Below are 23,152 nucleotides of genomic sequence, written 5' to 3'. Positions count from 1 at the left end.
CCACGTTGTGCACATACTTGTGGAAGGTGCTAGTCTGGGAAAAGCCTGCCTTGGCAGGGAGAGCCGAAGGGCTCCCTGGGGATGGAAGGGAGGGATAAACTGCGAGGTGTTTGGTTTGGCAGACAACTTGGATGCAAGAGAGAGGAAGTGACTCAGAGACCGAAAATGATGACTTTCTTCGTGTTTGGAGAGGAGGACGTGTCACCCTCGGTATAAGTTTCAGTAAAAGCATTTAATCATCTCTGCTGGTAGAGGTGGCGTGTGATTGCGGGGCCATCTTGGGAAGGACCGATGTGCGGGGAGTGACCCCGGCAAGCAGAGCTGCCGCGGCGGGTGGGTGCGGGCGGGGGGCCGCTCTCGCTCCCGCCTTGCCCCCCGCCGGGCGAGGGTGCGCTGCTAGCCCGGGGGCCGCGCCGCGGCGGGTGTGCGCGTCGCCGGGCCGGGCGGGGCGGGGCGGGGCGCCGCCGCCCCGGCTGCCGGGCGGCTCTGCCCCAGCGGCGGCTGGCGTGCGCGCAGCGCTGCCCGCTGATGCAATCGGCGCCCGCGAGCGGCGGCGGCGGCAGCGGCCACGGCGGCGCCTGCAGGCGGATCTGCCGGCCCTGAGCCCGCGCAGCGCGCCGCCGCCGCGCCTCGGCACCCCGCGGCCAAACGCCGCCCGCAGCCAGCGGCGGCCCGGAGATAACCCCCGTTTGCCAGCATGATCAAGGTAAGGGGAGCCGGTTTCCTGCCAAAATCCCCTCATCCATCCTTTGGGGGATGCAGAGTAGCAGGGGGACTAGTCCTTGGCAAACAGGCAAAGCCATAGTTCACTGATTTGTATATACCGATTTTAATGCTCTTATGTGTTATTTATGCCCTGTGAAGGAGATTTCAGTCTCCAAGCGGTTTATTGTTTGAGATTCAGAAGCAGGATGTGTGTGATTCCCATCTCTTTCCATGCTGTTTCATTGCAGACGGCATAGGAAAAGAAATAATGAGTAGGGAGGGAGAATGGGGGAAGGGAGGGTGTATAATTTCATCGGGGGGACTTCTTACTATTTGTAATGCGGGACTCTAAATGATTAAAGAAACCTGCAAAGGGTATGGTCTACTGGCAGACATTGTGCTTTTTTATGCCTAGGAGTTCATTACAGGTTTTATGTCTTCCGTTGTACTGAAATAGACTATGGGTGAAACCCAATAATACATATTTTGAGGTTGTGAGTAATTTCAGAAATAGTTTTAGTTAATGGAAGAGGAGTTGTTAGCAGTGAATGCTAACATGAAAGATGAGCATCTGTGGGAGCTATCCTTTTGTAAGTGTCATGTTTATATTCTTGTGCTTGGTGAGGCTGATCTGGGGATTTAAAAAAAAGTCTAGTCTTGCTACTGAAGACAAAGGGCACGGGGTGCTTTTCAGTTAGACTGGGGGAACATCATAGCAACTTTATACCCTGTGGAGCAGCTGCACAAAAAGAAATTCTTGGGTTTTGAAGAATGTCTGTGCTGGGCTGACTGGGAACTTCTCAGCTGCAGCATGATCCCAAAGTTAACAGCTGAGAAGAAACAAGACTGAGTTATTTGCTCTTCTTCAGTAACTACAACAGATGGAATATGAGCACAACAGGTATTTAACTAGCAGGTGTCACCCCAGCTCCTCTCTGCCACTGACTGGAGTATTACTTTCATCGCACCCTGCATCTTAAGAACTTTGCTCTCTTGCATGCATGTCTAGAAGTGGTGCAGGTGCTACTGATGATAGCAGATCTGCAATAGGTGAGTGTCAGACCTCAGGATGCTCTGATTAGTCTCATTTGTACTTTCTGCAACTGGAGAGTGTCAGACCAGTCATTGCAGAAGATCTAAAACTGCTCATGGAAAAAACCCAAGCAGTTTTCCCCCCCAGCCAGAATGCTAAGGGCCAGAATGCAAGTGTGTCAAGGAGTGAGACAGGCTGTCACATTTTATACCATTTTTGTTGTACCTGTTGTGTGACTAGGAAGGAGGGCTGGACTTCAGTCTCCTGGGGCATAATCCAGCACCTGACAGCAATGCTATGCATGCCCATGCAAAAAACAAGTAGCAAACAAGCCATAGACCTGCCCATTTGCTCAAAGCAGCAATGACATCTCATTGAATTCCTTACACATGCACAAAACCTAACTTTGCTTAGTATTTTTTCTGCAGAGAAGACAGCATGAAGCAATAGCTACAGTGCTAGAATATCTGTACACTCTTGTCGCTGGCAAGGGGTGTAGCCATGGGCAAGTCAGTGCTGTCTGGGCCCTTTACCCTTTATTTGCCTCATCTGTTCAGACTGTAAGCTCTTCAGGGTTATGGCTGTCACTGTGTATTTGCAAAGCATGTATCAAAGGGGAAGACCAAATGCAATTTGATTATTAAGATACTTCTGCAAAAAATAATAAAATTATAAAGGTATCAGTGAGCAACAGCATTATTACAGCTCCTTATGCCTTCATCTCCCACTTCGCCATTTCCTGCTTTTAGTCCAAACTCTTCCTTTGCCTTTGAAACATTTCCAGCTGACCATCAGCCCTCTCTTCCTGGGCCTGTTTAAAGGAATATTATATGTAACAAATGAATTGTGCCTCTGGTTTCTGCAGTCCTGCCTTGTCCACCTATTGCACTGATTGCTACTGACAGGCCTAGCACTCCCAGCATCATGTGATCAAGTGGATGTTTTGATTTTTCCAACCATGTTGAAATCTGCTACAAATTCATAGGCAAAATGGAAGATTACCATGTCAGAAGGTAGTTTTAATGCAGTTGATATCTTGCTAAACCAGCCCACAGACCATAGATATCCTTGTTTTAATTCCATAGATGAAAATAATTCAAATGGAGTTCTCCAGCAATGAATTTGTCCCTGGGAGGACCATGTTAGGAAAGGAGGTATATCAGTTTATTAACTGTGTAAGCACTCAGTTTGAGCTGAATTTGTTCAGCTGTTTTAAAATGATTTATTCAGGCTAGGCATGCTAAAAAATCAAAATAGATATGATTTCTGTTACTTCCTTGTGTTATTCCATTTGCTTAAATGAATAATTGTAGCCAAAGGTGTAGCAAAGTGCAGGTTATTAGTAAGTTTGAACTCTGGAGCTTCAGTGTTGGTAGAATGAAGGGTTAATTCTGTTTACAGACTTTAGGCTTCCTAAGCCAAGCACATGGGGACTTACATCTTCATATGGCGTTGCAGTGACATATTATGTCCTCCACAGTGCTAGATAAGCTAGTCAGAGAGGTGGATGAGCTCAAGCCACTCAGTACTGATTGTGGTATTTGGTAATAAATTGTGGCTCTCCAGCTGCCATGATGGCTGCATGTAGAGATTAAACAGATGGCCTTTACCTTGAATATCTAAATTCCGGTGATACTTGGGCATAAATTAAAGGAATACATGACCATAATTTTTTATTCATAGTCACCTATATGCTAGCAACTTGATACCTCCACTTTTTACAATAGAAATAAGTGAATGGCTGGTCCCATTTACATTGGAAACAATTTTATTGCCTTATGACTTTACCCATTAAAGGGACAAGTAATAGTACCTCGTAAAATAGCGCACCTGTTGTAGAAGCTTAGCAAATATTACCATATGCTTTTGCAAATGAAAATCCAGTGTTATGCTTATGTAAAGGCCTCATGTTGCCCTTTGGTGTGTAAATCAAATGATCCAAAAGAGTAAACATGAAATAAATAATTGAGTTAAATTAACATGAACTAAATAATTAATTAAATATCTTAAAATAGTCAAGAATTTTTACCTGTCTATCTATTGTGCATCTTGGCCCAAGGTTTATTATTGTTTTAACAAACTAATGTCATAATACCCTTGCAACAGTTACTCATTTACTTTTCTTCCCTTGAGGTCTGCTGTCTGTTCCAAGTTTTATTTTAGAGCATACCTAATACATTAATGAAGTGCACCACATGACTTTTTAGTAGGTACACAGCTGATGCTAATTCAGTTTGCCTCTTAGAGCATTTCATACAACTGTTGATAAAAACACTCATTGTAAGCACAGAAAATATTGTTTTTTTGTGGTATAGGAATAGGGTTTAATTCTGCAAGATGCTGATTTTATTCATTTCCATTAGCATTCAGAGAGATCAGTGCCATGCATGTCCTGTCTGTTAAATTTTGCATAGACTGTTCACTGGTCATCACTTCCCTATTAAATGCTTGAATTTGCATTATCCTTCCTGAGATTTATTTATTTATTTATTTATAAGCTTTCATGTTGAGAGGCTGAGGGAGCTGCGTTTGTTCAGTCTGGATAAGATAGCACTTTGGGAGGACATAACAGCAGCTTTCCAAAACCTACTGGGGTTTGTCAAGGAGATGGAGCCAGGCTCCGCTGTGATGTGTAGTGGGAGGACAACAGATAGCAGACATAAATTGAAACAAGAGAGGTTCAGACTGGATATAGGGAAAAAAAATTCTGCATGAGAACAGTCAGGCAGTAGGGCAGATTGCCCAGAGAAGTTGTGCAGCCTCCATCCTTGAAGGTTTTCAAGACCTAACTGGATAAAGCCCCGAATAACTGGTCTGATCTCATAACTGACCTTGCTTTGAGCAAGAGGTTGGACTACAGATTTCCTGAGGTCCCTTCCAACCTGAATTGTCCTGTGATCCTGGACCCTGAAAGTAGCTGCCCAGTAGAAGAGCTTATGAACTAAGATTCTTTCTCCAGTCTTAGTCTTCCACGGGGTAGTGCCGATCAGCATGTGCTTGTCCAGGGCTCTGCTTGGTAGTCCAGAGTCTTTTAACAGTCTACAAAGAACTCTGTACACAGATGGTCTTTAAAGTCACCAGTATAGACAGATTTATTTGTTAAAGGTAATTTCTTTGTCATGTCAATATAGCAGTAATAATTTGCTGCTCTTTAGTACTTTTTACCCTGAGGAACTCAAAGCATTTAACAGTAGAGTTTGAACAGTAATGCTGGAAAGTGTCTTCACAAGAATGCTATTTTATATGGACCCTTTTTTTTTCAAGAGTCTTGTTTCTTTAATTACCTTATTAGGATCTATGGCAAGGTTTATCAATATTCATCAGTGTGTGTACTGCTTGTGCCGAGGAAGAGGACTGCACCTCCCTCCTATAGTCTCAGCACCTTCCCTAAAAGTGCTTTCTTTCCACCATCAGCATTGGGGAGCCAAGCTAGGTCGTCTTCTGTTCTTGTTAGATGCTTTTTTCATATAACATACTGTCTAATTCCATAAATAGGTGTCATTTTTACCAGTAGGAACTGGCCAGGGATGGCAAGAGGAATTTCCTCCAGGAAATATGTTGCTAATGTCAAAGGGAAGTTAAGGAGGTACCTAAGGGATTCAAACAGGAGAAAGTAATTAGGGTGCATAAGGAAGAAGATGGAGAGTAATAATGAAAATATATAAATGCATAGCTCATTTAGTATGCTATGCAAAATCAGCACAAGGAGAAAAGCTGTGGCAGTCAGAGGGGCTCAGCGGGGCAGTGAGAAGGATAGGAGGTTTGGGAGGAAGAAAGACCTGGAACTGTTCACCTTAGAAATGGTGAGGTTTACCTTAGAAAAGGGGTGAGTTATGGGAGACTTCAACAAAAACATGGATCAAAATTTAGCAAGAATTAGTGAGGGATTAGACAATTCAGTAGACAACAAGGATATCCAGGAGTAATTATAGGATTTTGTGTGTGTGTGTATGTGTGTATTAAAACATGCAAATATTTTGAAAGAGTATAAATCCTCATTCTTTAGGACTCAAAGCTGACTTGAAAGCAGTGTTACTGTACAATTTAGGAACCTTACAGGCTACTGGGCATGGCATTATTGTGTGAATTAACCCCATGGGTTTAAAAGTGAGTTCCCAGTACAGGACAGCTATATGTTTGGAAGTCAGCTGGATTTGCCCCATGTGCCTTTGATCTGTGGGATCAGACCAGCGTTTGGTGCATAGATGCATATTCATACACAGAAATAGTTTTGCATTTGCCAGAGCTCAGATGATGGGTTCATGTGGCTGTACCTGATTCTGAGTATGGGAAGGGTAGGAAACAGGTTCTAGTTTCAGCTCCTAGAGAGCTACAGACAGTATCTTTGTTGCTGTGGTAGGTATACATCCCTTTCTTTCCCATCAGTCTTATCAATGTCTCCCTGAAAACTAACTTACAGCTTTTTTTAAAGATTTTTTTTTTTTAATAACACTGTTGGCTTTTTAAAATAATGACTTGTTTGTTTTAAAATGAATTCGTGAGATCATCTTTTTTAATGCAACTCTGGCTGCAAGAAAAGCTCAATGCACTGTTAGAATTCTTACAGCTTTTGTAAAGGCTCAACAGCTTTTTGAAAAGGGTGAGACTTTTTTTGATTCTTTGGATTATGAACTTTAAATTATTATATTGTAAATATAGAATATAGATATACCATAAAAAATTTCATACTCCAGCTTTAAAAAAAAGGATTTCTTCCCAAAGTTTTACACAACTACCCATCGTCATTCAATTTATGAAAAATTGCATATAGTTCACTTAAAGTCAGCAGCAATAGTATAGTTCATGTTGATGCATGGAGTTTCTCATCCTACAGTATGAGGAAGAAAAGTTTGTAACAAGTTTTAATACCCTCTGCATTCTCAACATGTTTTGCAAGCTAATTGTTAAGTATCTTACCAGATCCATGATGTAGATTCATTTCCCTGATTTTAAAGTTTGAGAAACAGATGGAAAGGTTAGGTTTTTTATCCAGTAAAATCACAGGACATTTTTTTGGATAGGCTCTGGACTTGTTAAATATTCAGAACTATCGTAACCATTTTTGAGAACAGGATTTAGGCTTTTATGTTCCTTAGCAAAATTACCAAGATCACAGTCAGTGCTAGTGTTAGAGGTTGTCTAATGGTATAAAAATGTAATGTGAGCCTCCGTGCACAATATTAGGTAGTAGTAGTAGCATAGAGTGTTACAGCATACAGTGGTTACATAGCCACAAAGGCTATGCTGCAAAGGCTAAGCTGCACAGCTGAATGTGTACAGGCACTCACACAGAATAAAAAAATCACACTGTGCTTAGGCTTATATATTTAATGCATTTATCCTTATTGTCTTAATTATAGTATGCTCTGCTCTCATGTATATAGCATCTGCTTTCTAAGTAGCATGGTTAGATATGCAAGTAGTCTATTTATATGTGCATGGGAGCTAAATTACAGACTCTGCCTTAAACAGGATTAACCATCTTTAGAAACAGAAATGTAGTTTGGGAGACAAATGAAAGAAAGTTTCCCATGCCAGAAAGTATTTTGTTTCTGAAACCATAGGAGAAGTTCATTTGGTTGTTTGACTGCATTGGGTTCAGTTCTGCTTTTCATATCCTTCTATCACAGTTGTGCTTTTTTCTTAAACCGACCCTGTGCTGTGACCTGATCCATAGACCTAGCTTGTTCCTCAGTATTACACAGTGCTCTGATAAATACAGATACAAGTTCTGTAATCTATGCTTTCTCCATATTGAGCAGTGTCTGTACCATTAGAATAGCCCCATTTTTTAATATTATCCTTTGCCTTTCACACCTTTTCAGAGACGATTCAAACATTTACAGGTTGGCTGCTCTACTTGACACTCGGAGACAGAAGTTCAGTAACATCAGCATTCATTTCTGGTTCTTCATTGAACTGAAAATGCTATGTTTACATTTGTGTACTTTATATTTTCTTTTAAGGGATTCTGTTGTAGCCAGCAATGTTTTCATCATGTCAGTTAGCCAAAATATTTATTGTGACATATGTATGAAATGAATATGTTGTGTCATGCCACTTCCAGGTGAACTGGATTCCAACATAAGACATATCAGACCAGATTCTAAATTATATTAAATTGTTCACTAGCTTCATAAGTCCAGAAATGACAGAGACATTCTAGTCAAGACTGTTGATATTCATGTGGTACTAAGTTGGACAAAACCTTTGGTTCATGGAGTGTTATAAATAAGTCTTACCAAATTAGACTTCTTGAGCTGAATAGGGCTGCTTGATCTTTGATAGAGATGTTGATCAGTATTTACTCATAATAGGTCTATTTATTATCCTCAGTACTCGTCCCACTTCTTAGTATTTCAAAGTTACCTCTTTTCTACTAGAGATTGTATCACTCTTGTGATGACCTTTTACCATGCAATAATTTTGGCAAAGAGCCTCTGTTTGCTTGATACTTGAGTGTCAAGTTTGCTTTGTGTGCTTAATGCTGGCATCTCTACAAATACCTCATCTGTGACCATACCTTTTTCAAGGTCACTTTTAATGTGCTGAGTGATATTTTGCTCTTGACTTCCCTGTGCAGAATCCAGTTTGCTCTGAGCACTGTCAACAAATGTGATAGGTGATTTCAGATGAAGTGCTTGCTCACAAGGTATTTAGAAAGGACCCATAGGGATAACTTTAGTTCTGAAGCATCCAAAATTTTGGAGTGCTATCATGCATGATTTTTGCCCTATCTTAAAGTTATTATACATTGTCAAATATATACTTTGCAGCTGGATTAATCTAGCCTTTGTCACTAGTCTGAAAAATTTTACCTCTTTTGAGCAGACATCATCAAGAAAAGCAGCTTCTTGTGGCTGATATGATTTATGTTGCTCATATGGTGTTTTTCCACATTCAAGGAAGTGATGTGTGACATTGTAGTTGTGTTCTGCTTTGCTTGGATTGTTAGTAAGCTTCCATGTGATTATTTATGTTTCCTTGGTGTTATGGGTTATGCTTACCACCTCTGATTGCACCCACGGAACCTCATAAAGACTGTAAAGTAAGAGAAGTTGCTATCATATTCACAGCTGGATTTCTGTCATGCAAACATGCTTCCTCTCTGTAGTTTGTTGTTAATTTAAACAAGAAAACAAACATCAGGGTATATGCTGTCTTCAACCACATTCCCTGCAGGATAGCTCTGTCCTAGTGCCTTTTACTTCAGGAAAATGGCTTCAACTTCCTCTATGCTTTTTTGAATTGTGTAAGATTAATTCAGGTGAAGGCAGTGTTTGAACACATACCAAAGAACACACCACAAGGATATAATCCAGGCTTTGTTAAAATCCAGGGAGAGATCTCCCACTACTTCAACCCACTTATTAAAACTCACTGGAGCTAGTATAGATAGGACTTCGGCAGTCATCACCTGTGTGCTGTTATGAAAGAAGCTTGCGTAGGGCATAGCCATATGTGAATAGAGTGCACAGCCAAAAATCACATCAGTCAGTTACACTTGTTCTTCTTCCTTTAGAATTACCTCAACTGTAATGGATATAATGGGTATGTCTCTATACGGAAAAGGAGCTCTAGATTCAGTTCCTCAGGAGCTGTGCACACCCTGTTCCTGCATATGTCAGCCTTCTCTGGAGCAACCTCGGCAAACTCTGAGGCAACAGCCAACATGTGTGTGAAGAGTGCAGGTGGGACAATCTGTGCCTAAATTTCCTGTCTGTAAAAGAGACAGATACTTCTACCTTCCTTCACTTGGGTGTTGTGACTATAGAGCCAGTACTAATTTTTAAGGCTTACAGTGAGAAGCTTACAGTGAGAAGCTTAATTTAAAGCTTATAAATAATGAAGGTCTCAGTTCTTCTTTGTCTTGAACAAACATTTATAAAATAACTGCAAGAACCATAGGAACTATTCTACCATCAGAATACAAGAGAAAGCACAGTATATGTAATACCCCTAGCCAAAACCTGCTGTCCTTCTCCTTTTTCTGTCCTGGCTTCCATCACCCATCTCAAGTCACCTATTAGATCACTCAATCCACTGCAAGATTTGAAAGCTCAAGTCAGGGTCCTTCTGCAGCAAGGTGTCCAGGCAGAGCACATATCCAGGTACGTACAGTTCTGCCTGCAAGCTAAAGAAAGTGACTGTGCTAAGCCATTTGAAAAGAACAACGAAGCTTAAGAGGCACGTTGATAAAGAGTACTCCTCTGAATAGTCAGGCAGAGTGTACCTGCAGTATTGAGCCCATTCGGATCCCAGGTTAGATAGCCGCTGCCATGCTTTATCAGCTTTATCTGTTGGACACCTAACAGCTAAACAGGGAACAGGCAGTGACTGCCCTAACAGCCTAACCCTATCAGAGTCAATGCTTCCCATGCTTTTGCACCAGTGGCATTTGATACTCAGTGATGAATTAAATAGGCCATGCAAAATTATCAGGGCTAGATGTGATATCAAGCCAGTATATGTCTGCCCTTCACAGACCAGCAACCACATGCACAGTTGCTGGGCATTTCATTGTACTTGATGTTGTTGGAGAGCCGGTCTGTAAGGTACTGGTTTATTATCTCTAGTGGGAGTGTATGCAGGACTTGTGGGGAAAACAGTAGCTTCTTTCCCCTCCAAAAGCCTTTTTTTTCCCCCTAAGCTTTTGGTTTCAGTGTGTGATTCATCATTGCTCAGTGTCTTATGTAAACCTTTATTCCAGTGCAAAATGGACTTAAATGGGACATGCTCTGAGCACTGTGAGAATAGCTACAAATGACTGCAGAGTACAGGCCAGTGATTAAGGTCTGATCCTGTATTCCTTCTGTTACCACTGTAGTTATGAGAGATTGGGCACAGGAGTTTGTTCTCAAATGCAAGTTTTCATCTATTAGCTCTTTAAGCATGTCAGTTCTCTTTTTGGAACACATCACTGTATCTGCTGTGGTTTGTTTTTTTCCCTAGGAGTCTACAGTGATTTATTTGCAAACTATAGAAGCTGTCCTCTCCCCCACGAAATTATCTGTTTCCAGTTCTAAGCCTTCAGTTACTCTTCAGATAATGATTTTGTTTGTCTCTGCTACATATATGTTTGTATTGTTAACATTATCATTTGCTAATTACATCACATCAAACCACTTGCCTCGGTCATCAGCTGTAGTATCAGTGTGTGCTTTCAGGGAAAATCAGGGAATTTCACAAATAAACTCTTAACTATATTTTATGCATTTTAGACCAGATCTGTACTAGACCTGTATAGTTGTTTCAGTATACAAGGTGTTGGCAGTATAACCCATGCTGGATCCCTGAGGAAAATAAGCAGAATTTTTTTCATTGTGCTTACACTCACCTTTGTTAGTAGAACAGTGCAATTAAAAATGTATCTCATAGCTCTGGTTAATGTTACTATAAAATCTTAAGATGCTAATTTAGTACCTGGGTTTATGGAATGTGAAATGTTAGAAAGGATAATCAACAGAAACTGCTTTGTGTTTAATAGTAAAGCTGTTCTACCCTGGTAGGGGAGGATAGATATAACATTTATGCTCTTTCTTGTTGCCAGTGTGATGTAAAAGATTTCATATCAACAAGAATTGGGCCCAAACAATAAAATCATGATGCCTATAGATTTGGTTTTATTTTGTTTGAGCAACAACCATATCACAGCCATAAAACACTATCTGTTCAGAAAACAGGCAGATGAATTTATAGGTCAACCAGATCCAGTTGGCTGCTTTAATATGTTTTTCTTTATGCCGTTCTAGCAAACAAGGCACTTGTTAAAAACCTAATTAATGCTAGAGCAGACAAACAAACCAACAAAAGAAGCGCTTACAGGCACTGTTCATAGGAGTTAGAGATGGAAGAGATCCATTAGGTCATCCCCTCTATTCTCCTAATAAAACAAGACTGTTTTCTCCAGTGAGAAGGGAAGAGTCAGTGAGCTGAGCAAAAGGGTGAAGACGGAGGAAATGGCACTAGGGAGTGACAGAATAACAGAAGGTTCATAGAAAGGGAAACAAAAGTAAAAACAGTATGAGCAATGAGCTTCGAAAATAAGGTTAAAGCAGATTGCCTTTGGAGGTCATTTGGGAAGAAGGTTTCTTTATAGTACTTATCTAGTTATGTAAAGAAAATAGGAAGTAGGATTGTATGGTTGTGCAGGGAATATATCAAGACAGAACTAATAAGGGAATAAAGGGACACCAAACAGAATTACATAGCTGCTTTATGCCCTGTGTTGGGGGAGTCTGGTGGCAGGTTTTCAACACCTTTGAACTGGGAACAATCACATTTTACACTCCAGGTTCACAGCTTATGTTGTAAGTTTTCCAAAATATCTGGCAGAATAGTTTTAGCTTGAAACTAAATACAGTCCTGTCAGGTTCTTCTTAGAGTTACTTGCAACAAATTAAAATGATTTTATATTTCTAGTGTGCTCTTTTCTCCCCTCTAGCCTTCTTTGTAATCCAGTTTATCAAGCAAACATTCCTTTTGAGTTTCAGAAGTAGTTATCCTTCACCTTGCCTAGTCTTGCTGTATACCTTTCAGGTGAGCTGATATGCCTAACCTGTTGTACAAGAAAGCTTGTTACTGAACTCATTCAAAAATTCATTTAAGCACTGCATCAAAAAATTGTCATTCTTTCCTGGAGAGGTTTCTCACCTGACTCCTGACTGCAGTGACTCTACTTCGGCAGCATTGTGCTGCATTTGTTTAATCTTTTAAAACCAACTTACTCTGCTTTTAGAGTTGTGATAGCTATTAATGCTACTAAATATGAATCTTGGATAGAGTACCAATATTTCAATTGCTCTCTGTTCTCCATTTTAAAGTTTTTCTAACCAATAAGTTGTGCTAGTATAATCTGAATTGTCTTTTATGTAAATACCATAGAGGTATTTGTTTTAAGAGAAGCATATTTCAGTTTTATTTAAACTGCTTCTTAAATTGTTTTAAACTAAACCAGATAAACTACTCAAGTCAGAGGATAAGTGCCTGCACATTCTTTTGCACTAATTTAATGATATCTTTTTTAAATTCAACCTTAATTTTTGAAATGCAGTTTTCTTGAATGAAGAAATTTGTGCATGTTCTAAGCTCTGGTGCTTTCATGCCAAGGTCATCATTAAATCATCAGGAAGTTTGCTTTCTTTTTTTCTGCTAGTTGCCTTGTATTTTCCTTTATTCTATGCCCTTATTACACTGCCTGTCTGTGTAACCAGCATTAGTACCAGCTCAAGGGATGGTCTTGAACAAGAAGCCATGGTAAAGTGATAATGCTCAGCAGTCAAGGCATCAATGCAGATACATGTCAGGTAAGAGTAGTCTTAGAGAGAAATACATGGGAAGTGCAGAAGTCAACACAAACAAGAATTCTTCTTGATGAACTAAGTATAAATCTAAGCACTGAAGTGGCCTGTGATGAATTGCCCTCTTTTTTCTGTGTGTTCTGATCTATGTATACATTGCGGCATGTCAATGGAGCTGCTCTGGGATTTGTGCTGTACCTATTCTGTGGATTCATTATTTAAGCCTATCAAGCCAATACCTAAAGTGTGTGCCAAGCTAACAAGCAAAGATATCTCAAGGATCTCTGTTTGGCTTGATAAGTGGTTAGAAATACAATTTAAGAGGTAGTTTTCTTATCCTTTCTTTCTTGTTGATTTTGAAAAGAGAATATTTAAAAGAAGTAGTGTGGATGAGATTTTGTCATGGTAGTATATGGTAAGGCATGCTGTCCTGTAAGCAACCCAGCCTGATGAACTCACCTGGTGACATTCACGTGGTGACACACACGTATATGTTCACATTCATATCCATACAATATACAGACACTTTAAAAATATTATTTGTATACCATACAGTTACTCCCATGGCACGTGAAGGTAAGCATGCCTGGCTGTTGGATAACATAAATGAGTTTCTCAAGCTCTAGAAGTCTTTCATAAAGGTCATTAACTAAAAGTCTTTTTACTTTATGTTAAAAGTAATATTGTATGACTCAGCCCTACAGCAGTATTCAGATTTTCTCTGTCAATCTGACAATGGGTTGATGTTTTTTATTTTTTAAGCAGTGAACATCATTCTGCTTTCAGTAGCCCTTTTTCTGCAAATTCATATTTTATGTGGTATGGCTGTCAGATCATATTAGCATTTTCTGCAGAGAAATAAATGATGTTTTCAAATCATGGAAATGCTTTATATGAAAGGAGCAACACAGAATGTGCGGCACTTGTGCACATTGGACTCTTATTTTATACCTGGAACAGAAGGGCAACTATGATTTTATGGGTGTGAATGCATGAGTACCTGTTGTCACACACGTAATTTGGTTCCCCTGTAGGCAGTACCATCATATAAACCATGTTTAATTGTACTGAATGCATTAATCTGCTAGATATCTGAAATCACAGATAAATATTCTAATTTCATTATCCTCCCAAAGTAAATTAGAGCATAAAATCTTTATTAGACACTTAATAGCCAGAAGCAAGCACGGAAAAAAGCAGTAAGACACTGTTTTAGCTTGGAGAAATGTCTCAGAAAGAACATTCTCCATCGAAGACTGGTTTTCATATGGCCTCTGACTGAGAAGCTATCATTCCATCTTTACAGGGCCCTGATGGCTGCCACAGGATAGTGTTGGTTGTATGCTTTTCTGCGTAGCAGGAGACGGGATCATCTCAATAGAAGGGGCTATATGCCACCACAGCTGTGCATCTCTGGCTTATTTGCTTCTTTAGGTTCTCCTCCCCCATGAATAGCCAACAGCTGCCAACAAAGCACTGCCTACAATTCTAGCCTTCCTAGGCAGCAGCAGCAGCAGCCTGAAATTGGTTTTTCTGATGTTCCCTGTCACTGGCAGTGCTCTAAACAGGGCACGGGTGGTGTTGATGAAATTCTGGGTCACAGTGGAGACATCAGAGATATCTGTGGACTGACTTGTTTAAGGACACACTGGGTCATTTCATTCATATTTAGGGAGGTATTTACACAGAATTTCAGATTAGATGTTCACAGTCATATTATCAAGAAAGCTGCACTCTGATCTGAACGCCTTAATGAAATGCATAGATTATCCTAAGTTTTGGGGCGTTAGCAGCCCTGAGAACACTGCCAAAGAAAGACATGAGCATTGACAAAGATCAGCTGCATCAGTTCAGTAGGGATGAGAAACCAAAAAGATGACTAAGGAGTTTCTGAAACTGCAGATCTTGAGCTGTTTTAAAAAACAGTAAATACAATTTCCTAGCTGATAGTGTGGACTCTATAGAAATTATTTGCAATATATTTTTTTTACTCTTACCTTCCACTAAGGGAAAGGGTTTTTTATTCCCCAGTGGTGAGAAGAGTTATCAAACAACCTGGAAAACAAAGTGAGGATAGCACTGATTAAAGAATTGTTTCTTTGAAAAAGAGTGACAGATTACATCGCACATGGAGGCAACTGCAAAATCTTGTGATGATTGGTACCAGACTTGGTATGTTCCATCACACATTGAGAAGAACCCTGTAATAGGCCTTACATATCCTTTACATTAGAATTAAGTTGGAAGTAAGTACTACTGCGCGGCAGCGCTATAAGCCAGCTGAGTTCATTGTGATTACTTTTTAAACACGAAGGATTTGCAATAATAATAATTATACCATTGAGCTGCTCTATAACAATAAATAAAAAAAATAATTTTCACCAGGTCTTTATTTTGATAGTGTTTTTCAGTAATACAATGACTTATAAAACCCATTTTTTAAGGTAGCTAATTCAATCTAAGGTGTATACTTTACACTTTTTGCTCATATAAGCTTTACAGTAACTAACATCAGTGTGCAAGTTCAAAATTACCCAATTTTTTGAAGGAAAATGGTGAAATACTGTGATATTTCAAGTTTACAAAGAGCAGCTCCATATACCATAAAAATGGTTGTTGGTTCTCCACTGCAACATAGAAAATACTGTCATGCCAACGTAGTTGCACAGCATCTTAATATTTTGGGCTGGGACGGGTTCTACAAACTCGAGTGGCTTTTAAGGAAGCTCTGACACAGTATCTTAAATGTATCTTCAGGATAATGTCAGTATTGTAATGGGTATAGTTTTAAATCTACCATGCTATTAAATAAGAAGGGCAAATCCAGCCTTGGCACGTCTCCCTTGGCAATGTGGGTGATAAACCAGGGAGTAATTTCCGTTATTGTATTTAACAGCATGTTTCAGATTTATAAGCCATTAAAATATGACTCCATTAATTAGAAGGTAATTGTGGTATGTCTTTCTAGTGCTGAGGAATTAGCTCAATTTGAATTCAGCGTGGTTAACAAAGGCAGTTAGCTACTGCTTTAAATATGAATTAAATGTATAAAACATTATGACTTCATTGAGAACAGGACTGGCCCAATGGCATATGCTCAAAAAATGGACTGTTGACTTCACTGAGTTCAATGGGAACTTTGAACTGAATGAAAACATGATTAAGCCCCTAATGGTTCTTTCTGCAAGTGATTCGCACTTGAAATTCACTTGTAAATTTTGTATCTCTTTAAAGATCATGAAAGAGAAGGTTAGACTACATGCAAATTCTCTTCTTTCTGTGTGATACCAACACCTGGCTTTAGAGTAACTTCGCAAAGCAGAGATGGAAAGAGACTGAAGAATAATGACTAAGCACTTGTCAGTATTTGCTATCACCAGTAACTGTTATTAGAAAATCCAGTTTTGCATATTAGATATTAGACAAAAGCCAACAATGGAACTGGAGCTGTTTGAGGAGTTCTTGTTTTCACAGCTGGCAGTTATCATCCCTTCAGCTGGCAACCAATATGTTCTCCATCCTAATTCACTGCCGTGCAAAGTAGAATCAGTTGGCTTAATTCACGGACAGCATACTTAGCTGTTATAAGCTGATGGTCTCATGAAGGCCTTCTGGAGTTTCACCACTGAATTTGGGAGTATTTGAAGAATTACAGGGAAAGCAAGCATCTGTTTTACAGTGCTTAGTTCAGGCTGTCCCTCAGTTTGGGTAACACTTAAGTCCTGCTAGGGTCTCCGACACTGAACGGTGTTCAACAGACTCTAGCAAAAAGACTTGTCTTTCTGGAGAAATAAAAAAACCCAAAACTAAGCTTTAAGGTAAATGAAGCATCTTTTTAATGAGCTTTTAAGGTAATGTGTGTTGGTACATTGTAAAGGGATTTGTGATCTCTCTTAGCAGATCCTTCTTTAGTTGATTGTAAGGAGTGTATAGCCAGAATTGTATGTTGCAATGTACAGAACTGGAAAAAGGAACAGAAGGGTTAAAGCTGATGGTAAGAAAAGGCAGAAGGGATGTTATGCCCCCCCCCGGGGCACTGGTGGGGGAGGGGAGAGGAAGTGAGATCGTCTGTGGCTGGAGCTTGCCTTTTCTGTTGTTCCTTGCAAGTCTGTGGCTCAGTGAAGATACCGCTCTCTTTTTCTCTCTCTGCCATATCTCCAAGATCTGCAAAGCGAAAAAATATGTTGTTTGCTTTGTGTGTTTTGTGCTTCACAGCCTGTGACCTGTGTGCCCCCAGTCCCAGCCCCAGCAAGACATGCTGGCCACTGTAGGGCTCTGGTGGCCGGTGTCCCACCGTGCCACCGCTTGCCCTGCGCTTGGGACCTCAGGAAGGGCAAGGAGTCTCCCCCCCCGTTAAGGCTTTGGGGCATGGATCTCACAGCTGGCCATGAAGGATTTCCTGTGCACTCCAGGGGATTAAACATTTGACCTCGGGCTTTCCTGCCTGGCCGGACTTCCCGCTTGCAGTGTGACAGAGCTGAGGGGCGGTGGGGCCAGGGGTGGCTGCTGAGCAGTGAGCAGCCAGCACCAGCACCTGCTGGGGCTTTTCCCCTGTAAGGTCCCTTGTAGCCCTTTCCTGTCAGCCCTGGCAATGACATCCCTTAGCGCCTCTGTCTTTCCCTTGCCCCCTTAGAGAGCCCCTGACCAGTCCAGCTGCTTGCCCTTGCCCACCTATTGCCTGCCACATCTCACAAGCTAGCCATCCCTTCAGTCATCCCCTCCATGGCCCATCCCCTAGCCAGTCTTGCTCCTGATCCCCGTCCCTCTCCCAAACCTCTGCCCCTGCTTCACCTTTCCAGCCCTGTCTTAAAGATGCTGTCTTAAAGATTGCCGCATGCCATGTGCATTTTTGGCTGCTAGTGAAGAAGGTCTAGCTAGTGCAGGAAGGTCTTCGAAGAGGCTAGGCAGATGCTGCAGGAACTGGAAATCTTGCTTTCAAGTTGATGACTTGCACCTGTCTGTGTTATCTTACTATCACTAAATGGAAGAATATCTAGAGCTATCACTCCTTTTTCTTCAGTCCCTTTAGAGCATAATCAGTAGCAGAACCCTTCAGACTGACACAGCAGGTAATTCAAAATGCTCTGATTATGTAGGTGGACATTCCTTATCAGTGCTTTCATTTAATCAAGGATGAGTGCTTGGAGAAAAAGATTCTTTCCCTCTCTTTCACTCTGCCTAGTCAGATCTCTTTGAGAAATGGCAAAAAAAAGCAAATCTACTGGGGTAGATGCTTTTAGTAGAGATTCCATCATCTGATGAAGTTGTGTAAAAACACAGTATATTTATTTAGCTTTAAATGTAAGACTTGTGATATTGTCCATGAATTATTGTGAAGTGTATAAGGCTAATATGAGATGTTATCACTCCTACTAAGGCCCCAAAATACAGTTGCACAAAATAATTCAACTGAAATAAAACAATCAGGAAGGTTTAAAATTACGCTAAGAAACTACAAAAAAAATCTTGCTAATATACCCGCTGACAATGAAGTCTGAACGGTTGTTAAATATAATCTGGCTCTAAAAGAATTAATATATATCAATCTTTCTACAACATGCATTGAATTTGATTTCCTCTATTCTTATTCCATGTAGGGCTGTCAAACTGAGTGCGTGGCTGGAGGATGCGCAGGGGAAGCCACAAAACATGTGACTGAATCTTTCAAGGTAAGTTGTTTGCTAAAATGTGAGTGTCTGGAGCATTTCATTCAATGGTGCCAGACATCATCCGTAATGTGGTAGTGATTGTTGTGCAAGAATTTATAGCTGCTCACATGCTTGAACATCATAATTTCGTAAGCAGGAATTTCAAGAGTTTCAAGAGGAACTTAAATTAATTATTGTTTCAGGTATTAGCTAAAAGTCATTAAGCAAAAATTAGCGTGGTATATCTGAATGTTTCTTAACTCTTATCTGCTTTAAAAACAGTATAACTCTAGATTGATTACCCCACTAAGTTCTCCAGACAAAGACTATGTAACACTCCATATTTATACTTTATTATTTGTTAAACTTTGGCATGGTGTTCAAAAATAGATTTTTCCATCTAGTTTCAAAGTTGCAGAGTTAAGAATCTCAGAAGGACTCCAAAGCCCACCACAGCTCTGGCACATTCTCAGCGCTCAACAAGCAAACAGAGCTATGGTAATAATGAGTGCTGAGGAGGGGCCAGGAACTGACATGAAACTGAGCCCGTCTTTTTTTTCTTTAATCTTATGCTTAGAACTGAGTTCGGTTAAGATGTCACTCTTCCTCCCCCCACAAATGTAGCACTAGTAACTAAGAGATTTGTTTTAACAGTGTGTGGATACAGTTGTTAACTTTTAATTTTCTTTTGGAAACTCAGAGCACATCAACACATGCTGCTTTTGACTTCTACCTTCTATCCTCAATCCCATTCTCTGCCTCTTTTTTATTTCTCTTGCCTTTGTTACACATCTGTAATTCTCTTTCTCCCCCTCTCTTTCCCTACTTTACATATAATCTTTAAAAAGCCTAATCTATCTTTTGCAGATGTTTAAAAATATTACCCAAAAAAGTTGACCTCACTAGTGCTTTTTCAGCAGTTCCTTTCCTGTTATTGCTGACTATTGTCAGCAGTACATGAGATGAAATTGTAGTGATGCACTTTGTAACCATCATGTTCTTCCTGATTCTTTGGGCAGTGTCCGGTCCAGCGCAGTCTTCTGAATTATGCCTAAGTAGTTATTTCCCTTTTAGCTGCTCAGACTTTAACCAGATATAGAAAATAAATGCTGCAGAAAATGTGTTGGTCTCCTTGATAAGATTTATTCTAATGCTGGTCTCACTGTAAACAGCAAAGAATTCTTGTGAGAGTCCAAGACTGCAGGATTTGGTCATGTAGCAACATGCCATTTAATATCTTTTTCACCATTCTCAACCCTTCCGAGTCCTTCTCTTCTTTGTTTCTTTGCATTGAGTATCTCTGACAATTCTGTCTGAGAAGGATGATTTAGGATGACTTTTCAGCCAGAAGGTCTGCTTTGTAAAATGTTGACATAAGCATGTAGCCAGTTATGAAACTCCAGGATCTGATATGTATGGAGTGCAGAACTGTTTTGTAAATCTACTTTGAATAAATAGACAAGATAGATCTCAACAGATTCTTTCAGTATAGTTTGCTAGTGTAAGTATTTGAAAACAAAAACAATTTCTTTAGAGAAAGGAGACCCTCTCACTTGTGTAACTGTCCTGTACTGTTTCCTCCTGCTCGGCGGCACAGTCCAGATGGAGGCTAGACAGACAGAGTGGCGATGTACTCTGATAGTGTTTGGGTCATAGGTGAACAGGCCATAAATTAGAGCAGCCTTAAGACAGCTTTAAATTATACTGGCTGTCAAGCAGGTCCCTTATCAAAGCTCCAAATATTGGGTGACTTGAGCCAGTTTTGTTTCCTTCTATTCTTGTATGTCAGCCAGAATGGCAAATCATGAGTGGAGACTCTGTGTGAGGGGAAAATATATTAGCAGGTGGGACAGATGGTCATAAAGGGAATAATGTTAGAAAAAACAGCTGGATCAGGCTGAAGTCTAATTTCTAAGTCCTTTCCTGTAGTATAGGTCTCTGGAGATTAAATGCGGTCACCACAAAGGGGTTTCTGGTCACTAGAAAATATTGTACTGTGGGGTGTGGGTGTGGGTGGGGGGGTGAAAATTATGATGGGCGATATGTATTGTTTGCCACATCATGCAGTATAATAATAATTTGCAGTTTCTGTACCTTCATTTTCAAATCAAAAAAAAAAGTATAAATAAAGGAAAGATGACACCAGGCAATGACAAATAAAATAAAACTGGATTCATTCAAGGGCGCTTCACAATTGCTTCTATGGAAATAAGTTACGGCTACAACTTCAGAAGCTATTGGTAATGATATTTCAAAGAAGGCTGCTATTTATGTGCAAGTAACCTAAGTAATCCAGGACTGTGGGAATGGAAATACAGAAAACGGGGTATGGTTTATTTTTATACTTACATAAAACATACTGTTTAAAGTGGATGATGCCAACATTTGAATACCAGATTCCCCCTCTGAAGACATTTCTTTTTAGAATGCAGTGTTGTGCTTTTTAGGTGGATTGTATGAATTTCACTGCAATTTCTATCTAACAGGGGGCTTGAAGAGTTTTTCCCCTATACACTGGGAAAGAAGGAATGTTACATATAGGTACTAGGGAGTAGTGAGTGCCTCTGCTAGCTGTTGACTGTTTTTAATTCTCATGGACTTCTCTCAAGTCAATAGGTCAGAATCAGAACTTTGTTCTTATTAGTTGCTACTGAAATACTTTTAAGTTTGACCCACATCTCCAGTTAAAAAGCTAACCCTGGCTGCTCTGTGATTTACAACAAACCTAATGTGTTGCACTTAGAGTTAACACATCACCAGTAATCTTGGAACAGATGAGGAATATTAGAAGGAACAATGATTATGCTTAGGTTTCCTGTATTGTAGAAAATGTCGGATCTCCAGGATTTATCTACCCAGCTCCTTCCACCAGAGTGAAATCTTTTTTTATCCCTAACTATTGTTTATGTGTATATATTTTTTTTAAAGAACTGGCTGTGGCTTGTGACCATAACCTAAGAAGTTATATTTTTTGTGTATTGTGGCATCAGATTTCTAGGAAAGGCATATAAAACCAATAATTGAAACTGCAGCCATCCTCTGTGTGACTGAATGTATTTCAGAATGTTGAATCAGAAAATGCACATACTGGGTTTTGCTGTTGTATATGCCTTTTCACATACAGTAGTTTCATGAAATAACATATGACTAAGGCACTTAATCTGTGTGATTTGATAATTTGATAAACTGTTTAATGTATCCATCCTTCTCGTTCTACTGTCACAAGACAGAATGATTGTTGTTTGGGTAACTTAATGGTGTATTTCTGTATTTTATCATAATTTGGTTTCTTTTAATGTGTACGTTAGCTCTGACTTTGAGTTCATAACGCTTGGTCTTAAGAAACTAAAGGCATCTATGAAAGCCTTTTTTATCCGCATGTTATCAATCTATATGCAGAAACACGATTTTAATCTCTGTAACTTTTTGTCATGGAATGCATTTTCTCTTCAATGAGAGTCTAATACATGAAGATACTTAAAGAAGATATTATCTATTTCTATTCTGTTTCTCTATATTTTGATGATTTGAAGCTATATAGAATTAGATAGTCATCTTAATTGTGCAAAGCGCAGTTATTTTGTTTTAATTTTTAAGGGCACATTCACCACTACAAATGCCAAAATTGTGCAGACCTTCTACGGAATACTGGTTAGCGTGCTATGCTAAAACAGAGTAAAATAGCTATAGTTTACAAGTTAATCTGGATTGACTTGCTAATAAGAAGAGTTGTGGTAGTGGAATGAAAAACGTGTAAGTGGAGTTCCTACACCTGAATGGCTCCTCATGTTACCTTAAATAACTGTGATTATTTCTGCACGGTCTTCTGCAGACAGACCCAACCTTGCTGGGCTCCAAGCCAGTGGGATGTGAGCCCATGGCAGACTGGAAGCTATACAGGCAGGTTAGTGCAGTGCTGCGCTCAAACTAATGATCCCTGTTGAGATCTTGGACTTGCTAGACTGAAATACTACGCTAATGTTTGCCTGGCTTCCAGTTTGAAACTGGTTCATGTCTAGCTGTGTGAGACAGTGGATATAGTGAGATTTCTGTGATGCTGTATGCCTCAGTATTTGTTTCTTGCATTGCCATAATGTCTTAGAGCATTATGAAAACTGAGTTGTAAACTGTCTGCCATTCTGCTAGGGACTGTACAAACTGGAACAAAAATATTATTTCTGCGCTGTGGGTATAACCTACAAATAAACAGCCAAAATCTCTTCACAGAGATCTATAGCTGTAATATTTTTCTCCTTCGGGTGAAGTATGAAGAAACCGAAAATGTATTTCCAAGGCAGGTGTTTGTGCTTCAGATTGAGACATTGCCAATAAAAATTTTAAGGATGTTGATTTTGTTCTTACAGGTCCTGTCACGCATATGTTGCTCTTCCCTATAATAGGACCTTTAGCTGAATATTTTAAAACATGTAGTCTTGGCGTCGAATTACTGTGAACTTGTTGGGTTT

General features: G+C 39.9%; 1 protein-coding gene across 2 annotated transcripts in view; it reads left to right on the top strand.

Moving 5' to 3' along the window:
* The first annotated feature begins 658 nt into the window (after positions 1 to 658).
* The window catches only part of BCAT1 (branched chain amino acid transaminase 1), a 59,718-nt gene continuing 37,224 nt past the window's right edge, over positions 659 to 23,152 (top strand). The window contains exons 1-2 of one of the 2 annotated variants that reach the window (XM_013947283.2): positions 659 to 706; positions 18,636 to 18,707. In XM_013947283.2, the coding sequence (XP_013802737.1) occupies positions 698 to 706; positions 18,636 to 18,707 (81 nt within the window). In that variant the 5' untranslated portion in view covers positions 659 to 697. The remainder of the gene's footprint in view (positions 707 to 18,635; positions 18,708 to 23,152) is intronic. The other variant, XM_013947284.2, reaches the window with a different exon arrangement.

Source organism: Apteryx mantelli, chromosome 1 (assembly GCF_036417845.1).
Source record: "Apteryx mantelli isolate bAptMan1 chromosome 1, bAptMan1.hap1, whole genome shotgun sequence".
NCBI lineage: Eukaryota > Metazoa > Chordata > Aves > Apterygiformes > Apterygidae > Apteryx > Apteryx mantelli.
Note: the sequence above shows the minus strand (reverse complement) of the source record. Positions and strands in the feature narration are given on the sequence as shown.